Source organism: Squalius cephalus, assembly GCF_949319135.1.
Source record: "Squalius cephalus genome assembly, chromosome: 15".
In the NCBI taxonomy this organism is placed as follows: domain Eukaryota; kingdom Metazoa; phylum Chordata; class Actinopteri; order Cypriniformes; family Leuciscidae; genus Squalius; species Squalius cephalus.
In genome coordinates, this window is record NC_137136.1 from 25,655,822 (window position 1) to 25,676,890 (window position 21,069).

The 21,069-nt window shown below is 38.6% G+C and overlaps 1 protein-coding gene across 2 annotated transcripts in view; it reads right to left on the minus strand.

Annotated features, from left to right (window-relative positions):
- Window positions 1-76: 76 nt before the first annotated feature.
- The window catches only part of snrka (SNF related kinase a), a 53,826-nt gene continuing 32,833 nt past the window's right edge, over window positions 77-21,069 (minus strand). For both annotated transcript variants that reach the window (XM_079895805.1, XM_079895804.1), the window contains exons 3-6: window positions 19,823-19,964; window positions 7,319-7,531; window positions 5,537-5,671; window positions 77-3,436 (exon numbers count right to left, since the gene is read on the minus strand). In XM_079895805.1, coding sequence (XP_079751931.1) covers window positions 2,107-3,436; window positions 5,537-5,671; window positions 7,319-7,531; window positions 19,823-19,964 — 1,820 coding nt within the window. In that variant the 3' untranslated portion in view covers window positions 77-2,106. The remainder of the gene's footprint in view (window positions 3,437-5,536; window positions 5,672-7,318; window positions 7,532-19,822; window positions 19,965-21,069) is intronic.

Consider the following 21,069-nt stretch of genomic DNA (forward strand, 5'->3'; position numbering starts at 1 on the left):
GTGGTGGTTCTTTTCCTCTGAATGAACGGGGATCAAAAATGTCAAACGCACAACACATGCACATGTCGTTTAGCTGTTTACATAAGGGTAGGACAAAGTCAGAGACTGACATAATGCATATAGCACTGTTTTCTATTCACCCTCCCTTGCTCTGTTCTTGACACTCATATCTAATAAGGCTATATTACAGCTATGAACAAGAAGTCCAACACTGCATTTCTAAGTGTAGAGCACCATATTTACACCAATATTTACAGACGTTATTTTTTGAAACAAAGAGACAAAACAAACAGAAATACTTAAGATAAATTTGGGTCAAATGAGCCATTTGAAGGATGTACAGGTTTGAAATATAAAAACAAAACAAAAAAATATATTTACATATAGCTGCAACTTATAGCTTAGCTTATTGCAAATGCCCTTTAAATCTCTCAACCTATTCTTTCACACTCAGTCCTGTAGAGCTTTGACTTATTTCTATACCATATGATGGTCAGCCAATGGCCAACTCTTGAGCCATATTTCCTGAAAGAGTGGCCATCCACTGAATAGATGACATACCATTTAATTATTTATCTGTTATCAGGTGACAAAAAAAGCCCATTTTATCCCAACTATAAGCCAGTTTAAGGCTCACATCCAAAACAGCATTTTAAAACAGCAGTCCTTTCAAAAAAATAAACTTTCAAAAAAATATATGTACATACTTATTAACAGCCCCTAAGGCCAGTCAATTCTGAGACTGGTATATACAGTAACTCAAAGCTGAATGGTACAAGAACAACAGGGTTGAAAGAGATCGGAATCTGCAACCGAAAATGATTTTTAAAGCCAAAGCAGATCAAATCATTTCTCCATTCAAAATTTCGTCTTGTAATAATGACATTTAAAAAGAGCGGTACTGGCTCAACGGTTCTCGTTAAAGTATTCAGTACAACACAAGCTGAATACTGTCGCTGTCTGCGGGTTTGATTTCGCTCCGGCAGAAGCAGCATTGTAAAGGCTAATTATCCCCACTGTGATTCAAAGTATCCTAATTGTAGACTTGCTTATACCGTGGTGCAATTTTAATTTGATAATTTGATAAAAACTAGGATGGACACATTAATGTGTGGGTGTATCCACAGTGCTGTCTGGGATGCGAATTTGGCAAACATTATTACTTAAGAGGGCATTTCGCAGAACAACATTTACCAGCTTGAACGGATAAATTGCACTTAAATCCCAAATGATCCCTCAAATATACGTATGTGTTGTGACTTGTGCGTGTCAATGTAATTCAAACCAAGTCATGTGGATTATCCGTAGCCCCCTTTAGGGAATTTCCCCTTGTTATTGCAACTGATTGTCACTAACCTCAAAAATTTAGTTATACTGGACATTTCTAAAAGGTGACGAGGAAACACTTCAATAGCACTTCAAAAATGGAGAAAAAAAACAAAAAAACCCCCAGCAAAATGGTCATTTAGTTTAAGACTCGTCAGACAGCACTATGAATTAAAGCGGGGTTTGTTATTTACTCTCACTATTGCTTTAACTGTATTACCATCTCGTTACAATCATATTGGGGCTTAAATTTACAAAATCAATTGTGGTATTTATAGGTTGAGCTTCTTTAAGTGCTTGCATTATGAATTGCCATGTTCTGCTCTATCACATACTGTTGGTCTTAATTTAAATACCTCACTTTATTAAAAGGTCATTTTATTTATACATACAGTTTTCACAACTCTTGATTGATTGGGTGGTGTTGGAACCATGGAATTCTAATTAAGAGTGTTTCATTTCAAGGGCTAGAAAAGCAAAATAAACAGGACTTAAAAACAAATGTTGAATTCTATTAAAGTCTAACTGGGCAAAACGAATAAAGACACACAATAAAGAAAAGGATAGCAGCGTGCACTTCATTAAAAACAAATGGGTCCAAGAGAAGAAACTTAATAAATAAGTTGTGAGAATGATTAAGACGACACAGAAGGCAGGTTTAAAGGTCAAGTTGGGATCAAGAGAGGTCATGTACAGCTACTGGTGGAGAACTCAAGTCATCATATGCTACAAATGTGGCAATTGGAACAATCCACTCAGAACCAGCCGTGTGCTGTGCCATCATATGACTTGACAGCAGCTGGCCTGGGCTGAGGCACAGAGTAGCCCATCCCTGGGGCTTCGCTGGATGTTCACGGAGATGGTCTTTTCACACAGAGGTAGCTGGAGAACATTATTTTTCAAGTTCAGATTGTTCTCCTTGACCAGGCCAAGTTCATTTAACATGACTGCTGTTTGGTCTTGATAATGCTCCATTGCCCCAACGGCACCATTCAAGGCAGGGTTGATCACTTTGTCCAGACTGTTGTTGGAGCCAATGCACATCTTCCAGGAGGACTTCTCCTGGATTTTAACGCTGGACAGGCTCTGAGGATCAAGGATAAACCGTCCCCCACCACCCCCTCCAGAGCTGCGATGTTGAAACTGAGAACTTAAGCACAGACTCATGAGTTTTAGACTTTCTACCAGTTCCCCTGCACTCCGTGCTGCACTACGTGTCGAGCCAGATGAAGCATTGTTGTTGTTGCTACGCGAACAGCTGGAAGGGCCTCCTTGTCCTTTTGTACTCCCGCCACCTCCACTGCTCCCTCCTGTACTACCACCATTTCCTCCTCCTGGAGGGCTGCCCTTGTCTGGTCCTGAGTTACCTTCACCAGGTGGTTTGCTCTGCCCTCCGCTACTACCGCCCCCATTACCCCCAGAGTTTCCAGGTGGACCCTCACTACTGTCCCTGCGGTTCCTGCTGTAGGTGAACCCTGTGTCTTTGTCTAGTCGTCGGCGATGGCTCTCTGAATCATCATCGCTGGTCTCCGAGCTAGAGCAGCTTGAACCACGGCCCTGACTTTTGCGGCGGTGGTAACGCTTCGGGGCTGTACCAGGAGATGCTATGTTCATCTTCAACCGGCTGAGCTTGGGCGGAAGACTCTCATCCATGTCAAAGTCATCATCTGACTCGCCTTCCTCCTCGAAGATCTGATTGAGCACTGGGGCACTTTTTCGAGATGTAAGTCGGTTGGTGATGGACAGTGGTTTGCGCCGCAATACCACCTGGGTCGACAATGGTGAAGGCTCCTGTTCTTCCTCCTCCTCCTCATCTTCCTCCACTCGAAAGAGGCAAGTTCGTTGCTTGGCTGAAGTGGATGCAAGAGGGGCCATGAGCCCAGGCTTAAGGGGGTTTGAGGGCAGAGCAGCAGGGACAACAGAGCTGCTGGAGGCTTCGCTGATCTCCTCTCTACGGCTCACTTCCAGAAGCCCTTTATTGCGGTGACCGTTTAGCAGGCTCTCTGTACTGCGAGCCGGAGCCTGTGGACCCCCAGCATGAGAGATGGACGAAGAGGCTAAGCTGTCCTCGATATCCTGATGCATGTCGATTTTAGTTGGCCATGACTGCCTGCAAAAAAGAAAAGAACATAGTCCTTGATATAAATAACCTTGCTTTAAATAGAGTACAATCTCCCTTAAAGTCAAAAACAGCATAAGGTTGGGACTAAAAGCAGGATAATATTAAGTACAGGTGGACATTGCCAAAAACTATTTTTAAAGACAGAAGCTCGAGAGTGCCTTAGGAAAACAACCCGAATGTTAATGACAGTCCTTGACAAAAAAGCCAGACTTGCTTCTTGTGCCAAGCACTCAAGCAAGAAACATGGCAATTCAGAAATATATCTCTGACTTGATGCTGCAACTTGCTTTTATTGTCTTTTCTTATATCCTTACCTTCCTGCTAGAGTATCATTTACACAGCACAGTGTGTGCACTTATGCAAGTTGCTATGGAAAGATACTTTGCTAAGGTGATACTTTAGGCTTTTGAAACAAAGTGAAACAAAGCTCCACAATGTCCTCCCTGGTTGTCATAACCACATCAACACTCCATAAACTTTATGCTGGTCTAGGGCTGGGCGATAAAACGGTATTTATCGACGGTACACCATTGTCGGTAACGATATAAAAAATGTTCGATACAGCGTTCGATATTTTCATTAAAATGGCGCGACCACCACAACGTTGCCCAACATCAAATGGTAAACGTAATGAAATCGGAACGAAACTGCGCTACTCATTTTGTGCTTCACGGACCGTTTATCAATTTGGACCAATGCTGCGCGACACGGTTACTACACAGCGCTAAGAGATCCAGTAAAGAAAGCATTTGAATTCGCCAATGAAGTAATAACATCGCTGCGAGATCTAGAGAGAAAATTTGCACTTGAAATTTCTCCGTTATTAATGGATCAAACAGCGCTGACGTGGAAACCAGGAGAAACATTGTGCCATGAATGAACTAGTTATAGGTCATATATAAGTTATATAGTTATATAAGTCCACAGATCAGTAAAGAAAATCTGTTAACAAGGATACAGGGTGAAACTTGTAAGATGGCATGGTAAAATGTTGCCAGTTTTTGCATTACTTGTATTATTTTTAGGATATAATGAGTAAGTGGACTTAGACCAAGTCTGATTTATGAAACTATAGCTATGTTTAGAGGCCTGATGAGAAATGATTGTAAACATTTCTGTATCTGTTCTTCATAAAGAAAAGAATAAGATAATTTCTGCAATGGCTTGAGGCTGTTGCAAATGATGCTGTCAGTCTATGCATGCGGAAATACCTGTGTAACTTCAAAAGTCAACCTCATACAGTGAAATAACGTTTCAGGCAGAATTTATACTCTACCGCTCATCTATATTCTCCACTACGATGAGGAATTACAATTCTGAGTACATACAGCCTATAAACTATTTCTGTCTATGAAGGGCACACTGATGAACGAGAACAATGCAATCGTGATCTGGGTAACCAATGGCTACGACTGATTCGATTCTGGGAAGAATCTGGGAGGCTCAGTTTGCTTTTCCATTCTGTTGATATTTCTATGTGGATTCCCATAAAAAAAATCATGTCACCCTTCATGATCCCTGCTGCATCCTGAGGACTCTTTCCTCTCTTCACCCCATCCGACATATTCCTCTCTTACTACTTTCCCACACCGCATCCTCTCATTTATTCCATTCCCAGCTCCTTTCAAAAAGCATCCGCAGCCTCGCTGCTTTTCTAGGTCAGTCCAAACCAATTTCAGCCTCATCTTTTAAACACATTTGTCACCCGGTGCGGCGCTCAGAGGATGTGCTGGCTGTCCACACACAGCACAGTGAACAGACAGGAATACTGACATCTAGCAGAGCTGACCTCTCACAACCTCTTATAGTGAATCCTGCCCCCCTCTGAGCACCAACACCTACTCCCAAGAGCCAACCAACCTGCAGTTAGCCTGCTTGTGTACACCATGACATGGTCAACTCTTTTGAAAGATAATATTTTTGACACTAACAACAAATAATATGAGCAAGACTCTTTTGCCTGTTGCACCAAAACTAAGAAACCGTAGAGGACTTAACAATACATCTCATAACTACATAGCATTCTACTGACAAAACATGAGTGTATAAATAACAGACAGCAGAGATGGAGGAACCCCCATTAAGTACCTGAATTGGGCCTTGATGTTACTGGGGCTGGAAGAACGAGGTTGCACCTCCTTCTCCTGCTTTTCCCTCAAGATCCGCTCAGCCAACAAGAAGTAAGTAGCAGTGATGTGGTTGTACTTGTTTGTCTCCAGGGCTCTGGAGGCAGAGCAAAGAGAATGGACAAGTGAGAAGGAGATACAGTGTGTGAGAGAGAAACACCAGTTTAGACAATGAAATTTGGCATGTCAGTAACAAGTAAAACTCCCCAGCTCTAACAACTAGAGACCCATGTGGCTCCTATCAGTTCAAAAGCTCTTGTATAATGGCATTCATTTTGAACACCTGAGACTAAAATAACTGAAAAATCCCAGATAGCACACTGTCCCAATACAAATGGGACATTCTGCATTCAGCTTTTTAAGATGGCGAGTCTGGGCATGTTAGCAGAGATTACGCTGCTTCTTCAGGGATTGCATACCAACAATTGAACAAATGAGTTTGAATCATGCAGCGACAATCTTTTGGCAAGGATTGAGTTCACGTCATGGCCTGTGTTCATGGCCCAGTTCAGCTCTTATGTGTAAATGCACTGAGCGTTTAACATGAGCAAAGAAGTAAGACCCACTTATGTTTTGATCTAACTTATTTTTGTGTGTGTGAAACAAGGAAACATGAAACATTTTGGAAAAGGAAGAATGACTTGTACATGGGATTTTAATGCAATCATTCAGTACACATCCTCTTTAAAACATATTGAGGGTTCCTTTAAGGCAGACTGACTGCCGTTTCTCATAGTGGGGTTCCCCAGCTGTCAGGGAGTGGAATGGAAGACAAAGGAAAGACTGATGGGTGTTTTGAACTGTCACCCAGCATGCATCTTTCTACAAGACTGTACAGCAGGAGTCTTCTGCACTATGTTCGTTTCATGCTCCACTGTCAGCGGGATGAACAACTTTGTCAACACTTGTGAAAAATGGTACCCTACTAATAATAAAACCATGTTATCTTACAAAAGCTTAGACAGACACAACAGAATAGAAAATAACACAATCAATCATTTTGATTTGATAGTCATAAAGTTGTCTACGGTTTAACTAAAGCCGTGGTCACACTAGACTTTGAGCATGCACAATTTCTTCGGACACTGCAGAGGTCGTGATATGATGTCAAGCTCTGCAGCGTCTTTTTTATAAACATTAATTCAACATAACATTTACTAATTCACTGAAAATGTAAAAAATATACACTCTAATTGACATTATGGCAAAAATATCATTCTTTTAATTCAGCCAAGAGGTCACGCCATGACAAGACTCTGTTAACTGTTGCTCTGCCATTACAGTAGTTGACTTGAAAAAAAAGTGAAAAAAAAACAAAAAAACAAAAACTTAACACAAAAGACAACAGTTCAGGATAACTCTATGCTATAGTGCATGTTGTGGCAACACTAAAAATAATAAGAATGTATAAGAATGTGTGAAATCTAGCTTGTGTAGCTAGAAGCTTTTGTGTTCTTGAATTGTGTAGAGTACTTTTTGGGCCTAAGATGTTGGTTAAGACATATTACTTGACAGGTGTCATTGAAACTGGATTGAACACTCAAGTTTAATGCTACCTATTCCTTGTCCAGCTAAATGATCATTCTTTAAGGTGACCACACATAAACCTGGACGCTCTTTCTAACGCAGTCTTTGATTTCAAGACAGTCCTGCTTAAGGAGAACAACAGAGATACACTTCTGTGGAAAATGTTGTACATCTCAGCTTCTTAAAATCTGTATCACAAGCCTACAACAAGCCTTACTCAATGATGGCTTCTCTATCGGCGATGTCTCCCAGCACCATGCGTTGGATGATGCCGTTGTGTTCCTCTTCTGAAAGATTCTTGTGAGACACCAGTGGGGTGTTGAATTTGGTAGCTGGAGATGGGTCCACCCCTTGAAGCCACGCGTGGCTCTCGATCTCCTCCAGTGATGCTCGCCTCTTCGGATCCCTTTGAAGCATTCGGTTTATCAGGCTGTGAAGAGCAGAAAGAGAAGGTGAGGATGCACATCAAAAGTTTCTTGAGCCTAATTCTAGACAGTGTTCAAGTCTTAACCCAGGACTGTGTCATTCTTTGATGGAAACCCAGGATTAGTTCAGGGCTAGTCCAATTATTTATTTGGGGGAAAATGCTCCATGATATTCATGTCACTATTAAGTTCTCATGTTTCAATGGTCAAAATTCGAACTCGCTGAAAGTTTAGCTAGGCATCTTACATGTTTTTTTACACTGAAAGCAAATAGGGAACATGCTTAAGATGTAACTGCCACAGAGGGGCTTTCTATCATTAACTGAAGAGAAGCCAATAACACTTGTATTAGCTGACTGAAAATGACTTGAGTTGCTGTTGTTGTTGTTGTGAGCAGCCGCTGAGGCAAAGTTCGACCGGGGAGCATCAGCATTCAGCACACGTACGTGGCAAAATTACAGCCCAACCACCATGAAAGAGCCGAGGAGATTCAGCAGGCTTACAGCGGCAGTCTGAAAATCAGCACCACTGAGCTGTAGGAGCAGCCAGCCCGCTCTAGTCATTATCTGCACGCTGGAAATTTGTGAAGGCAGAGAGAGAATAAATAGATATGAGAACTGGCGAGAGAATCTGCCTGTTCGTCTCCACTTGATTATGCTGCCAGGCTCTTATCAACCAACATTACATCTCAAATTGCCATTATAATGCCAAAAATGGGATTCAGAACAACAGGACTCTTTTAGAGCAGAATTTAAGTGATTAAAGCCCCAATTTCTCCATCACAATATGATAGGGGACGAGACTGCAAGCTGTCATGATGACATTTCCTCTCCAGGGTTTCAGAAATAACTAGTCATTGGGCATTCTGGCAACAACAACTGTCATTAGTGAAACGTAATAAGAGTGTAGTTATCAAAGGCTATGGGACAAAGTAATGGGGTCCAGATGTGACCTTTCAATGTCAACATTAAAAAGCCCAAAAGAACAAACTATGCACTGTGTCTGACATCTCAAAGGCTGCGGATAAATGATTTCTCGGTATTCCTGTCATCAAGGCTGCTTGAGTTTATTAATATGCTGTTGAATCATTTAAAGGTAAAGTGCATTTGCAGTTTAAAGGCACACTATGTAATTTGTCACCACTAGAGGTCATTTATTCAAAACAAAGAATAGGCTTGATGACGCCTTGATTTCGCAGAATCATGGGAGTTGTTGTCTTCCCCTTTACAGCCGGTGGAGAATACGACGGGACTCATATTCATGGATGACCGGTAATGTATTAAATATTTATTAACGTTACGAAAGCCACTGGGGCGATTGCTAATGAGAGACAAGCACGACACAGCTCGAGGGCAGGGGAGCTTTTATTATTCCGCAATATTACTTTATTATTCTTCCGGATCATGCGTATCTGGGGTAACGCAGCGCTGTTTTATCATATTTGATTAGATACATTTGAGTGTGTTGAAAGTTGTTATAATGCTACTCAGTGTGTTCGCTCGGCGGCTACTATATGAGACACTTGTTGCACACTGCAGTGAGCTAGAGGAATATTAGGCATGGTAAATATGGTACTCGCAGTAAATCAAGAAATCGAGATTTAAACAAAATGACTAACTGTGTTGAGCTGTATAACAATGATTAGTTTTCTGTCTATGAATGTATCCAAACAGTTGCTTCATGGTCAAGTGTCATGGTTTCCATGATTAAAAAACAGAAATCGAGGGTAACGTGGGTATGATGTCAATGACAGGTGATGCGGTTTAAACGGCTTATTTCTCTGGAATTAAACATTATTATATAGCCAACTATATACTTTTAACCTGTCATTGTTTTTAACACATTTGTCTATGAAATATTCATGCAACAGAAGAGTTTTCCATTTCTATACTCCACAGTAGAAAAAAAGCTCCTTCTGCAAAAAGAAAATGCTTCAGGGCTTTATCTAAAACTGTTATTCCTTTTCTGTGAGGATTTACACTCTTGTCTCAATCTGGCAATGACAATTATGCCAAGTTGCTAACTGTCCGCGGCCTCTCTGTGAAGGTCACTTTACTACTTTCAATGTTCTTATCAGCTAAAGACAAATTGAGATTTCACAAAAGCTAGACATTTGAGTAGCTTGCATTTGAAGTGGAGGGCTGTACCTCAATAGCTTGAATTTCACATGCGAATCAAATGTGTGAAAATAGAGGTAGTTGTTTAATGAGAGTGAGAATATTATGCAAGCAGGCAGTGACTAAATTAATCTGCCTGACGCGATTTCCTTAAAATACCCAGTCTGAAAAGCCCTGGAGATAAAACCAAATCCAAACAAAAGAGCTTAAAACAGAAATCAGAGAGACACTGACAAGCCGCAAGACAGTTAAAGTGAAGGAGGAATCAAATCAAATGCTCATATATGAAATAATAAAATGCTGCCAACATAGCAATTACATTTAATGTCAACAATAAAGAGATTCAGACATTAATTTAGACATTTAAAATCGAATTCCAATCCATTGCTTTCGATAAATATTTAAATAGGCATATAATTAGGGTCCAAGCACCCTCCAAGCAAGAGGACACTATTGGAATTGCTCCGTTTTAAAATATATAGAACTTAATATTAGAAAAAAACTATATCAAGGTCAAGGTGTCTTTATTAGTACCCAAGTAGGGCTGCACGATTCTTGCTAAAATGTGAATCACAATTTTTCTCCATGAGAACTGAGATCACGATTCTCTTACACGATTCTCATTTTTTTTCAACCAAAATTTATTGCACTCAAGTACAAAAAAAAAAAACAACAAAAAAACAAAGGACATTCAGTATAATAAAGTGCAGGAGTAACAAAATTTGTCTCTTTTCTTTATTTTAGACCCCTTAAAGTGAATAATTTTAAAGCTTTATGTTGTTGAACATAAGAGAACATTAACATATAATAAATAAAAATAACTAAATAGAACCTGTGCTTTTTGCTCCAATTGGCACAGAATGTACATAGTACTTACATCTACTGTGTTTACGGGAATACTCGACTTGGCATTTTGAAATATTTCTGTGTTTATTTGGCCGTTTAGGCGCGCAACCGGAGACAAAGACTGCTTGTCCGTGTTGCGCTCGGAGCGCGCGCACAGCATCCTGTCAGTAGAATTCAGTTCTCTTTTGCGCTTTTAATATTTCTTTTCAATATAAAGCACATTCTGCTCCTTTCTTTCTCCTTCATTCATGATTTGTTATTAACAACTTTAAACAGAATCTTCAACTGAAATCTGCGCGGATTATCAAAAATACGACACATTAGGACATAAAATTGTCTCTGCGCAAAGCACCCGTTTCAATAAAAGGATATATTAAAGTTTATATAGCCTACTTTTACATTTTCGCTGCTGTTCTAAAATGGTTTTCGCCATTAAGTTACCTTAAACAAGCTGCAGCTGCTTGAATCACAACCCTATATTTTGTTATTATGTGAGTGTGACCAATAACGCTTGAATACAGCATGATCTGAATGCAGGGAAATACACGGAAGTGAATCGCCATCATTAAGAAATGAGATCGCATTTATGTTTGAATCGAGATCGTGATTTTTTTTCGATTAATCGTGCAGCCCTATACCCAAGGGTAAATTTCTTGTGCAGACAGGAGATTCAGCAAACCGTACTTAAGACAATCCATAAAACATCGAAACAATAAACATAAAATACAAAAATATCCAAAAGTATAAGAAACTTCTAAGCAAAAGGTCATGATAATGTGCCTCTGCACACACCCTCACAATTTTTACCATTCCATTTGTTGACACTTGTGCTAAAGAAATGACACACTGCAGAGTTAAGCATTTTTAATAACATCAAAGCTTAAATTTAAAGTAAAAACCAGTCGACATGTCAAATTGTGATTTGTCATCTTGCTGCAGTGGGTTCAGCATTGGATTCATGGACTGACTCTATCTCTCTATGATACCAGACTGCTGTCAGCAACCACTTCCACACACTGCACGGATCTCCAGCATGGCAGGCAACCCTGATAAGACTGCCACTCGAGCCTAATAATCACTCTATCGCTGCTGAACGGTCCAAAACAGTGTAGCAGACCACTACAGCTTACTTACAGCACACATGCCATCTCATATTTGGGACACAAGAGAAGGTTTATATTCCCAACGCAAAAGTGAATGTCAACAGTCCAGGGGGAAAAGATAAATAAAAGTGAAGCAGAAATGTAAGGCCCCAATATACTTCAACAGAAATCAAAGAACGAACCGGTGACAGCATTTCCAACTAAATCTGGCCGAAAAGAAGTTCGTTTGAAGTTCTTTGAAAACAGCTTGCCAAAGCAATTCTTTTGGGAAAAGTTTCCTCTGGCTGTTTAACACTTTTGAGCTACCATATCGATTACATAATAGGTAGGTGTGTTCTGTGGCTCTGCCTTCTTTGACGTGGAAATCTTCAGATAATTTCTTCAGTTCAGTCTGTCAAGGTCAGACGTGAGTAAAACATGAACACGCTGGAGAGCTGCTTTTACAAGTAGAAACTGAAGTTGTAATTTTTATTGAAAGTGACACTGTCACTACCTTTTCATGTTTAATACTGTAAAGCTGCTTACTTTAAAGCAGTGGTTCTCAACTGGTTTGGCCAAGGGACGAACCACATTTTCCATGGCCATTAAGCCGTGACAACTTTTTCAATGTGTTTATTGTGTTATTGAGAGGAGCACGCAGCACAAACATAATCATCTAAAAGCTTCCCTCAGATATTTCAAACTTATTTTTAAGCAAAAGAAAAGAAAAATAACTTTGCCGTGAGCATATCGAGGCCTTAACTTCAACTTCAGCACAGATTTGTAAAGGATGTCCCCCCCCACCCCCCCCCACCCCAGCTGAGAAATGGGCACTTTGATTGTTTAGTCTAAATTTATCTCCAGTCTCTCTGCTAGCGGAAAGGCCATCGCAGGAGGAACCGTGGAAATCTGTTTGGAATGTTTACGCTCTTCCCGAGGCTTCCGAGGATAACTACAGCAGATATCACTGCATGTAAAACAACAGAAGACACAACATCCAGCGCACAAATATAGGCTGTAGGCTGAACAATCCAAATTATGCTTTCTTTTAGTGTTGAAACAAGAATATGGATGAGATCCACATGAAATTCAAAACCCTCTTTCTCCTCAAAGAATGTAGGAATGTAGAGTAAACAAAAGTGACCAAATAATGATGAATTATTCATGTTAATGATGGTTGACATTAAAATGGTGGCAGATGGAAGCAGAGTGATGTTGATGAGCCAACCACTGCTTGTACATGTATTAACCACATGGCGTGCTGCAATGCCTATCAAATTCATCTGTGATTCTGCAACGCGGAGAAAGAAAGCAACCCGAAAGCAATCCCAGGGGTATAGAGAGGGCTAAATCACACAGCTGGCTCTTTTTACGGCCAAAATACACACTGGACGTGCATGTCAGTCTTAAACACTGCAAGTTTATGCTGCATGAGCCAAACTAAACACGGAAAAAGGAATAAAAAATAAATAAAAATAAAGTCACAGGAGGAATTTGCAGAAGTGCCCCGCAGGGTTGGACGTAGAGCAGGGCACACCCTGATGAGAGGAGATGTTAAGACAAAATGACAGATAGTGCAACTAGTTCTTGTTGCTGAAGAATCTTTCCTTGTGTTGACACACAGGCCAGGGTTCCTTTTTTTCTGTTAACAGTGTTTTAAAGGAGCAATGCAATAATTTAGTTCATTAGATTTTCATTTTTTATCATTTCTGCTTTCATTTTAATGTTAAGTTTTTTAATTAAAATGACATTTTAAATTTAAATTGAAAAGTTTTAGTAACTTGTGTTGTCGTCATTTTTATTAGGTTTTGTGTTGTTGTCATTTTTATTAGTTTTTATTAATTAAAAATGGCTATATAGTTTTTTTTACTAAATTTAGTTTTTAGTTTTAGTTTATTTAAGCTATTTTAGAACTTGAGAATTGCTGCCTTGAGAACTAGCATAAATAAAATTATAACAAATTTAAATGATGTGGAACACCTTTTGATAAAGACTGTCATGAGAAACCCAGGGAAAGATTTAACCAAGATGCTGCACTTTTCACATTTTCACTGGAATGATTTAGTAATAGGAGAATCATGTCTTTTATCATACTTCATAGCTGTCTCATATTGCACAACTTAATTACATTGCCTTCTGTGTATATGCTGAAGTTCAAGTAAATTATTTTTTAATGGTTTTAGACAACGATAATAACCCTAGGCATTATGGTGCTTTTTCACTGCATGGTACGGCTCACTTTTGGGGGGTTTTCCACGGTGTACAGTACCTAGTACCCGGTAATTTTTTTAGTACCACCTCGGCTGAGGTTCCAAGCGAGCCGTACCGATACTAAAATGTGACGTGTAAACACTGCAGGTCACTGATTGGTCAGAGAGAATCGTCACTAGTACCAGCATCATTGGATTTGCGAGACAAGACACCAAACCATGTTTCAATAGTCAGTAACAGCCACAGCAGTATAATTTGTTCGCATGACTTTTTTAAACGACTTTATTTAAAGGGGTCATATAATGCCATTTTTGTACAAGCTAATATGATTCTTTAGGGTCTAAATTAAAAGTTTGTAATATACTTTAATTAAAAATTCTCATTATTATTGTAAGAAAACACTCATTTTACCTCGTCAAAAACAGCTCTGTTTTCAGCACGCTGTTTAAGTGCATGTGTCTTTAAATGATAATGAGCTTTGCTCACCCCGCCCCTCTGTTCTGTGCATACACCGTTTTTAATAATAACACAATAACCATAATGCGTTGTTCATTATAAACGTGGGATTATGAATTATACTGAGAACGTTGTACATAGAAAACATGCCGTAATGTACCCTGAGTGTAAACCGCTCCGCATTCATCGTGAAGCGTGCTAGCGATTTGTATAATCGCTTGCACGATTATATTACGTTGATTAGTAAAAGTGCATGTACCATTATATGACCCCTTTAAACGACCGTTTCACAGAACTTTAAAAAAGAAATGGCTGTACATGGTCAGAAGACGAGGTGAAGATGTTCCTCTCGTTGGTAGCCGAGGAGGAGCAGTAGAGGCAGAACAACTATGACGATCAGTCTATAATCCCACACACTAAACTGCAGTGGAAAAGCGCCTTCAGTGACACTAAATGGAGTTGTAAATGTAACGATTTATCAAGTTTACTCACGTTTTTTTGTTGTTGTTTTTTTTCCAAGGATGTTTAAGGAAGTATTCTAGCATAACGGGGGAAAAAACCTTTAAGGTTTATTCTTATCTACTGAACATTTAAAGAGCTTAAAAGCTTGCTTAAAAGCATGCTTTAAGTAGTGGAATGTATAAACATAATGCTGAAAGGTAAAGGAAAACCTTTCAGAGAAAACCATAAGTTTCTATAATATTGGTTTTAGTGGAGACAATTTGCTGATAAAGCCATAAATCACATTTACCACACTGCACTGTAACAGAGAGCATGTTTGTGCAGCTGATGCAGTTCCATCGTGAAAATCAAAATGACAAACACCAAAAAATGTGGAGGAAATAAATAAATAAATAAATAAATAAATAAAATGAGAAGGGTGAAAGCACAGGACAAAAATAGAAAACTAATTGAGGGAAAAATGAAAATGAACAAATAAAACCACTAATGGATGCTTACATTTTTTCATGCATCACTTGTTCGCATTTGAAGATGCCGAGAGAGCTGCACATTAAATGATTATCATCCAATATTACCATATTTATTAAACTTCCAGGCAATAATAACAAAAAGGGGACTATTAATTTGAGGACTATGAAAGGCAAAAACTGCAAAATGTTAATAAAGAAAAAGAATTCATCACGTAAGATACAATAAATTAGAAAAATAAATAAAAATCTAACAAAAATCTTGACACGGACACCAAAATAACTCATAAAATTGTTATGGTGGTCTTTGCTGAATGAAGGAGATTCAGCTTAGTGAACTTTTGGACTTGACTGGATCCCCACTGAAAGTTCGCTCACATGCCAACAGCCAATTAGCCCAGTGCTCTACATGTGAACATTTCCACAGCTTACTGTGTTAACCTTATTAACATGTACTAATGTTGGCTCTACAGGTCTACGTTGTGTTGTTGCTTCTAACGTATGCATAAAAAAATAAATCTTACGCTTTAACACCATGTGCTAACCAGATGCGACAACATGTAGTTTTGTTATTTCTGTGTTACAAATATTCATATCATCACAGAAGTTGGCTACTATGATAAAAGTTTATAGTTCTGATATAAACACTGTTGTCTACGATAACGATCAAAAGAGCAAACACCTTTTGAAAGTAATAAAGATTGCATCGATTACATCGTTACGCCACAGGGTAGCGACAAGTGACTGCTAAAAAATGTGTTGCCAATGTCATTGAAGCATTCGTTCAAAACCGCTGATTCATCCAATCATGAAACAAGTGAAATATTTAGGATCGAGTCATTGAATTATTCATTCAAACAGTTGTTAAAATAATTCATTCAGATTAATTAAACGTTTTAAATAGACTGCGTCAATTAACATTTTGTCAAAACTCTAGTTAATTCCATGTTATTTTGTTTAGTTGTCTGTTCAGAATCGTGATCACTGTTTGAAAATGTGTGATCCTCAATTTAACCAGAATCGTGCAGCTCTAAATGAGACTCAGTCATTTGAGAAACTGGCTAAACTAGGTTACTCTGAAGTCATTCTGATGCAGCTTTGAATAACCACCTCAACATATTTGTAATAGGTCACAATCTGTCACCTTTACAAAGACAAAACCTAAAATTCCTTTCATTCCAAGAGTAGTTTGCATCAATGAGTTGAGTTTATCAATTGCGCTTTACGCAAATATGTACTGAAATATTTACCACCGGTGAAACAGGCTTCGTTTCTGTGCTAAACTGGCCCAACTGTTCATGTCATTTCCAACCGAGCATTGTGTGAAACTTTTAACAGCCTAACAATTGCATTCCACTGAGAAACGACATCAAGACCCAACACATTTCCTTACCCCGCCGCACAGTTTCCACCTTGTTCACCCTGAAAGTGATAATGACAGGAAGAAGTCTGCAGCATTATCAGAACACAAGCTAACTTTTCTGAATTGTTTGAATGCGTTTGGTACTTAAATGTATCTTAAACAGAGACTGTGATAAGGCACAAAAGGCATTAAGGATGTGCAAATAACATAATCGGCTAATAAACTTGAGAGCGCAATATAAATTGTGTATATAGCTGTAATCGAAATTATTCAACCCCATATCAGGGGTCGACATTAAGCCTTTTCATGTGTAATCTGTCATTCACTTTTTTCACATTCACAATTTTGTTTTGTGTGTGTGTTGTAAATATAATTTATTCTCAAGCAATATTCTCATCAGTGTTCAATCAGCTTTGATATATTAAAATCTGCATATTGTATTATTTGCACCTTTAAAGAGCACCCCCCCCCCCCCCCAATCGTATTAAATGTATGCATCATCTTTCATTTTAAATTCTTAAATTTGATCAATAAATTAAATTATTTAAAATAATAAGACACTATAGGGCTGTTACCCTAGTAGGGCTGATGAAATTAAATCATTTACACTGAAAAAATTACAATTGCATTAAATAATGTTATGAGATTGTTTTAAATATACAAATAAGAAACGTTGGAAAGAATGATACTTTTAAACATTTAAACACTAAAACGCCAGTAGGAGGCGGCAGGTGACTGTCTTAATGAGCGAGTCATTGATTCATTCATTCATTCAAACAATTTGTTCAAATGACTGATTCATTCAAGAATGAGACAGGTGTTTATGAATGGGTCATTGAATCTTTGACTATCTTTGTCAAAACGCTGAATCATTCAGTAATGAAAAACTGATGCGCGTTCTCCTGTGATCTTTGTTTGGAACTATTTTCAATTTTCAATTTTCAATATTGCATCTAAAATGTAAGTGACTTTCAACTGTTTATTAAACTGTTGTATGAAATCAATGTCAAATTTTCAATCGTGATGGTATTCAGGAAAACAGCACTCGTCATGTGAGGGCAACTCTATCATACAGTTCTACTCGTCAACTGTATCATATGTTGAAAATATAAAAACGCCACATTTTGAATTTTTATAGGCAGTATGTTGTTAACTGAGTTTCTTTTGTGTGATCTTTGCTTATTTTTTTCGATTTCTCCTCGAGAGGGTACGCGAGCCTCAACTGCACAACATTGTTACCGTCAGTAATACATTTATTATCCACTATCGATCGCAACTTAAAAAATAAAATCAGAGTCATTCTCTCGTTTAGTGATTTCCTAGTTATTTTTGACTTATTAAAATTCTAATCAGGCTACTTACCCATTTGACTGTAAAACATTTTACAGTCAATATAGAAGGTAATAGGCTTATGTTCAATTACATAAACATAAAACAAAAAATCTAAACAATTCATTTTTAAAGCCAGATTTTGCAATATTTTTTCAATGGTTTGGTGTACACAATGTAATGTCTTTGAAAAATCGTTTAATATTTAAGACATCAAATTTTTATTGATAATAATTTGGGAGCAAATACTAATGCATGCAATTAATTGCAAATAATCACCATATGTCATGCAAATTAATTTGCATATACTGAAAACAAAATCAGTTACAGCTGGAGAGACTGTTCAAAAGATGTTCCAAGATAAATTTCTGCTCAAACAGTGGCAGGGCATGTGAATCACACAAACCATTTTGGACCAGATTGTAGCGCGTCCACCAGCTGGACGTATGCATGTGTGTGTTCTGCGCTGTTTCTCAGTGAACAGACTTTCCATTTAAGCTATGATATAAGCAGAGTCTAATTTTAGCTGTTGGCAGTAGTTCTGAAAGATGTTAACACTAAACATGTGTGCTCACAAAGCCCGGACAAAGAACTGAAGGGAAAAAAAAACAGAAAAAAAAAACAGAGACTTGCCTGACATGCAAGTTCCTAAGGACAGACCGCAAGAGATAGCTAGTAGTGAGAGCTAAACGACACAGTTTGAAGTGGAGGGGGGAAAATATGGTGAGTGAATGAGAAAGGTTAGTTTTGGCTTCTGTAAAGATACCCGGAGCTTATCAGTTACATAACCGTGCTGTTTGCCTCAATACAATCAGTCTGGCTGCAGCAGCCTAACATCACAACGCAATCTCTTCCTCCCGGTTAACCAATCACAAGCACCCTGACACCTTAAGGACACATCAGATCTCTTTTTACCTTAGGTCTTCAACCCTGCTAAATAAGGGATGCCTCCGTATACCTTGTAGAAAAACTCAATAAATCTCTTGACGGATGTAGGCCTAATTTTGTACTTAGCAGTCATGTCCAGGACATTGAATAGGCCTACTAATATTTGTTATTTTACAAATAACATTTGAACATGTTATTTTTTTGTGTATTATGGATGAGGTACTGCCTAGCCAGTGTCAAGGACACCAAATGCAGCTATTCATGACGTGTGCTATTATAAACAAGTCATACAACTATACTTGTGGCGAACAGCACTTGCATGTCTGGGTTAGAAGGTTGTTAACTATTTTTCAACATAAAACACTAGGCTACTACTTACTACTACTATAGTCAATGTAAAATGGTACAGGTTTAAATATTTCATGCTGTCATAACTGTAGGGCTAATAGTTTATTCCCTCTATTAACTGTGTATGTTAATATTATGTAGATCTATTGTTTACATCAAATTCATGCTTTATTCATCAGTCCAATCCATTTAATGGCTTGCAGCCATAAAAGTCTGCATTTAGCTTTAAAGGGCATCTTTGACAATGGTATTTTATAAAAAATGAAGATCATAATCCCCATTACACAACCCAAAATTCATAATCCCCATTATACACATTAAAAGCATACAATTTGGCCCCACCACTTTTGGAGTAGTGATGCAACCCTTGAATTAAATTATTAATTGCAATTATTTGTATGACAATTAATAACTGACAAAATGCATATAATCGTGACAGCTCCACAGAAGACCTTTTCAAACTAGTCACAGAAGTAAAACAAAAAAAGTCAAGCAAGACAAATATTTCGATTCCTCGAAGGTCATTCCAAGTCTGTCTGAGGTAGCTTATTAACATCCATGTCAACAATACTGTGTCTGGCTTTCTATATAATGAATGTACGATGAAATGCTCCAAAAAGCCATTGTGTCTCAATAGCCAAGGGGAAAAAACGTCAACATTCAAGATGCAGGAAATTCCAGAGATGATCCGACTGGGTCTGAGACAGAGGTTAAGGCAGTGACTTACTCTTTGCAGGCGTTGGAGACGTGGGCAGGTACAGTGTATTTGCAGTCCATGATCATAGTGAGGGTCTCACTGTCGTTGGCCTCCTGGAAGGGGGGTTGACCACACACTAGCATGAAGAGGATGACCCCTAGACTCCAGATATCTACAGGGAAGAGGGTGAAAATGTCATCAGGCAGAATGAAACAAACCAAATGTAATGCATAACACAATTTTTTTTTTGTGGTTGACACCTTAAACTGGTTCACGGTAAGCGTGACTGAGTGCATGAGTGCATGTCAAGGTCTACACACCTTCAATGACAAGCAAGAATTTGGCAAAGAGTAACATCTGGCACATTATTTGCATTTATGTTCAGTACTGATTTATGCTTCTCAAGAAATCAGCAGCTGTGTTTCTGGTTTTGGTGTGGACCTATTTTCAACCAACCATAACTTTCGGTTACTTTGATTAGTGCGAAAGCTGTCATTGAAACATGATTGCATACAAAAGAACTGTATGATTCAATCTGAAAAAAAAAAAAAGCATACTGAAGGAAAGGGGGACAAACTGATTTTGGTTTCAAACTCCAATGTACAAAGTGTGAACACAATTTTAAAGAAATAGTTCACCACAAAGTGAAAAACTATCATCACGACACAAATTAAAAAAAGAGCGTTTTGAAGAAAAGGGAAACAAACTGAATTCGGTTTCAGAGCCAATCAAATGTACCATGTGTGAACACAATGTACATCATACCTGTCTGGCCGCACTCAGTTTGGACAACTTAAAAATGTTCGATCACAACCCTCCCCAGTCACCAGTGGTGTTCCCCAGGGATCAGTCCTGGGTCCCCTTCTTTTTATAATTGATCTACTTCCCCTTGGTTCTATTCTCAGGAAATATAATATCCAATTTCACTGCTACGCTGATGACACCCAGCTTTATTTGTCCACCAAACCTACGTCTTTGCTCCCTCCGTCTTCTCTAACTGACTGCTTAGATGAAGTTAAAACTTGGTTTACTCAAAACTTCCTTAAACTAAACAGTGATAAAACTGAAATTCTCCTTGTTGGTTCCAAATCTACCTTAGCAAAATGTCCAAACTTTGCTTTACTCATTGACAATTCCACTGTCCCCTTCTCCCCCTACGTCAAGAGTCTTGGTGTCATCCTTGATAGTACACTTTCTTTTGAAAAACACATTAATAATCTTACCCGGTCTGCTTATTTCCACTTACGCACCATCAACCGCCTCCGTCCTTCACTTAC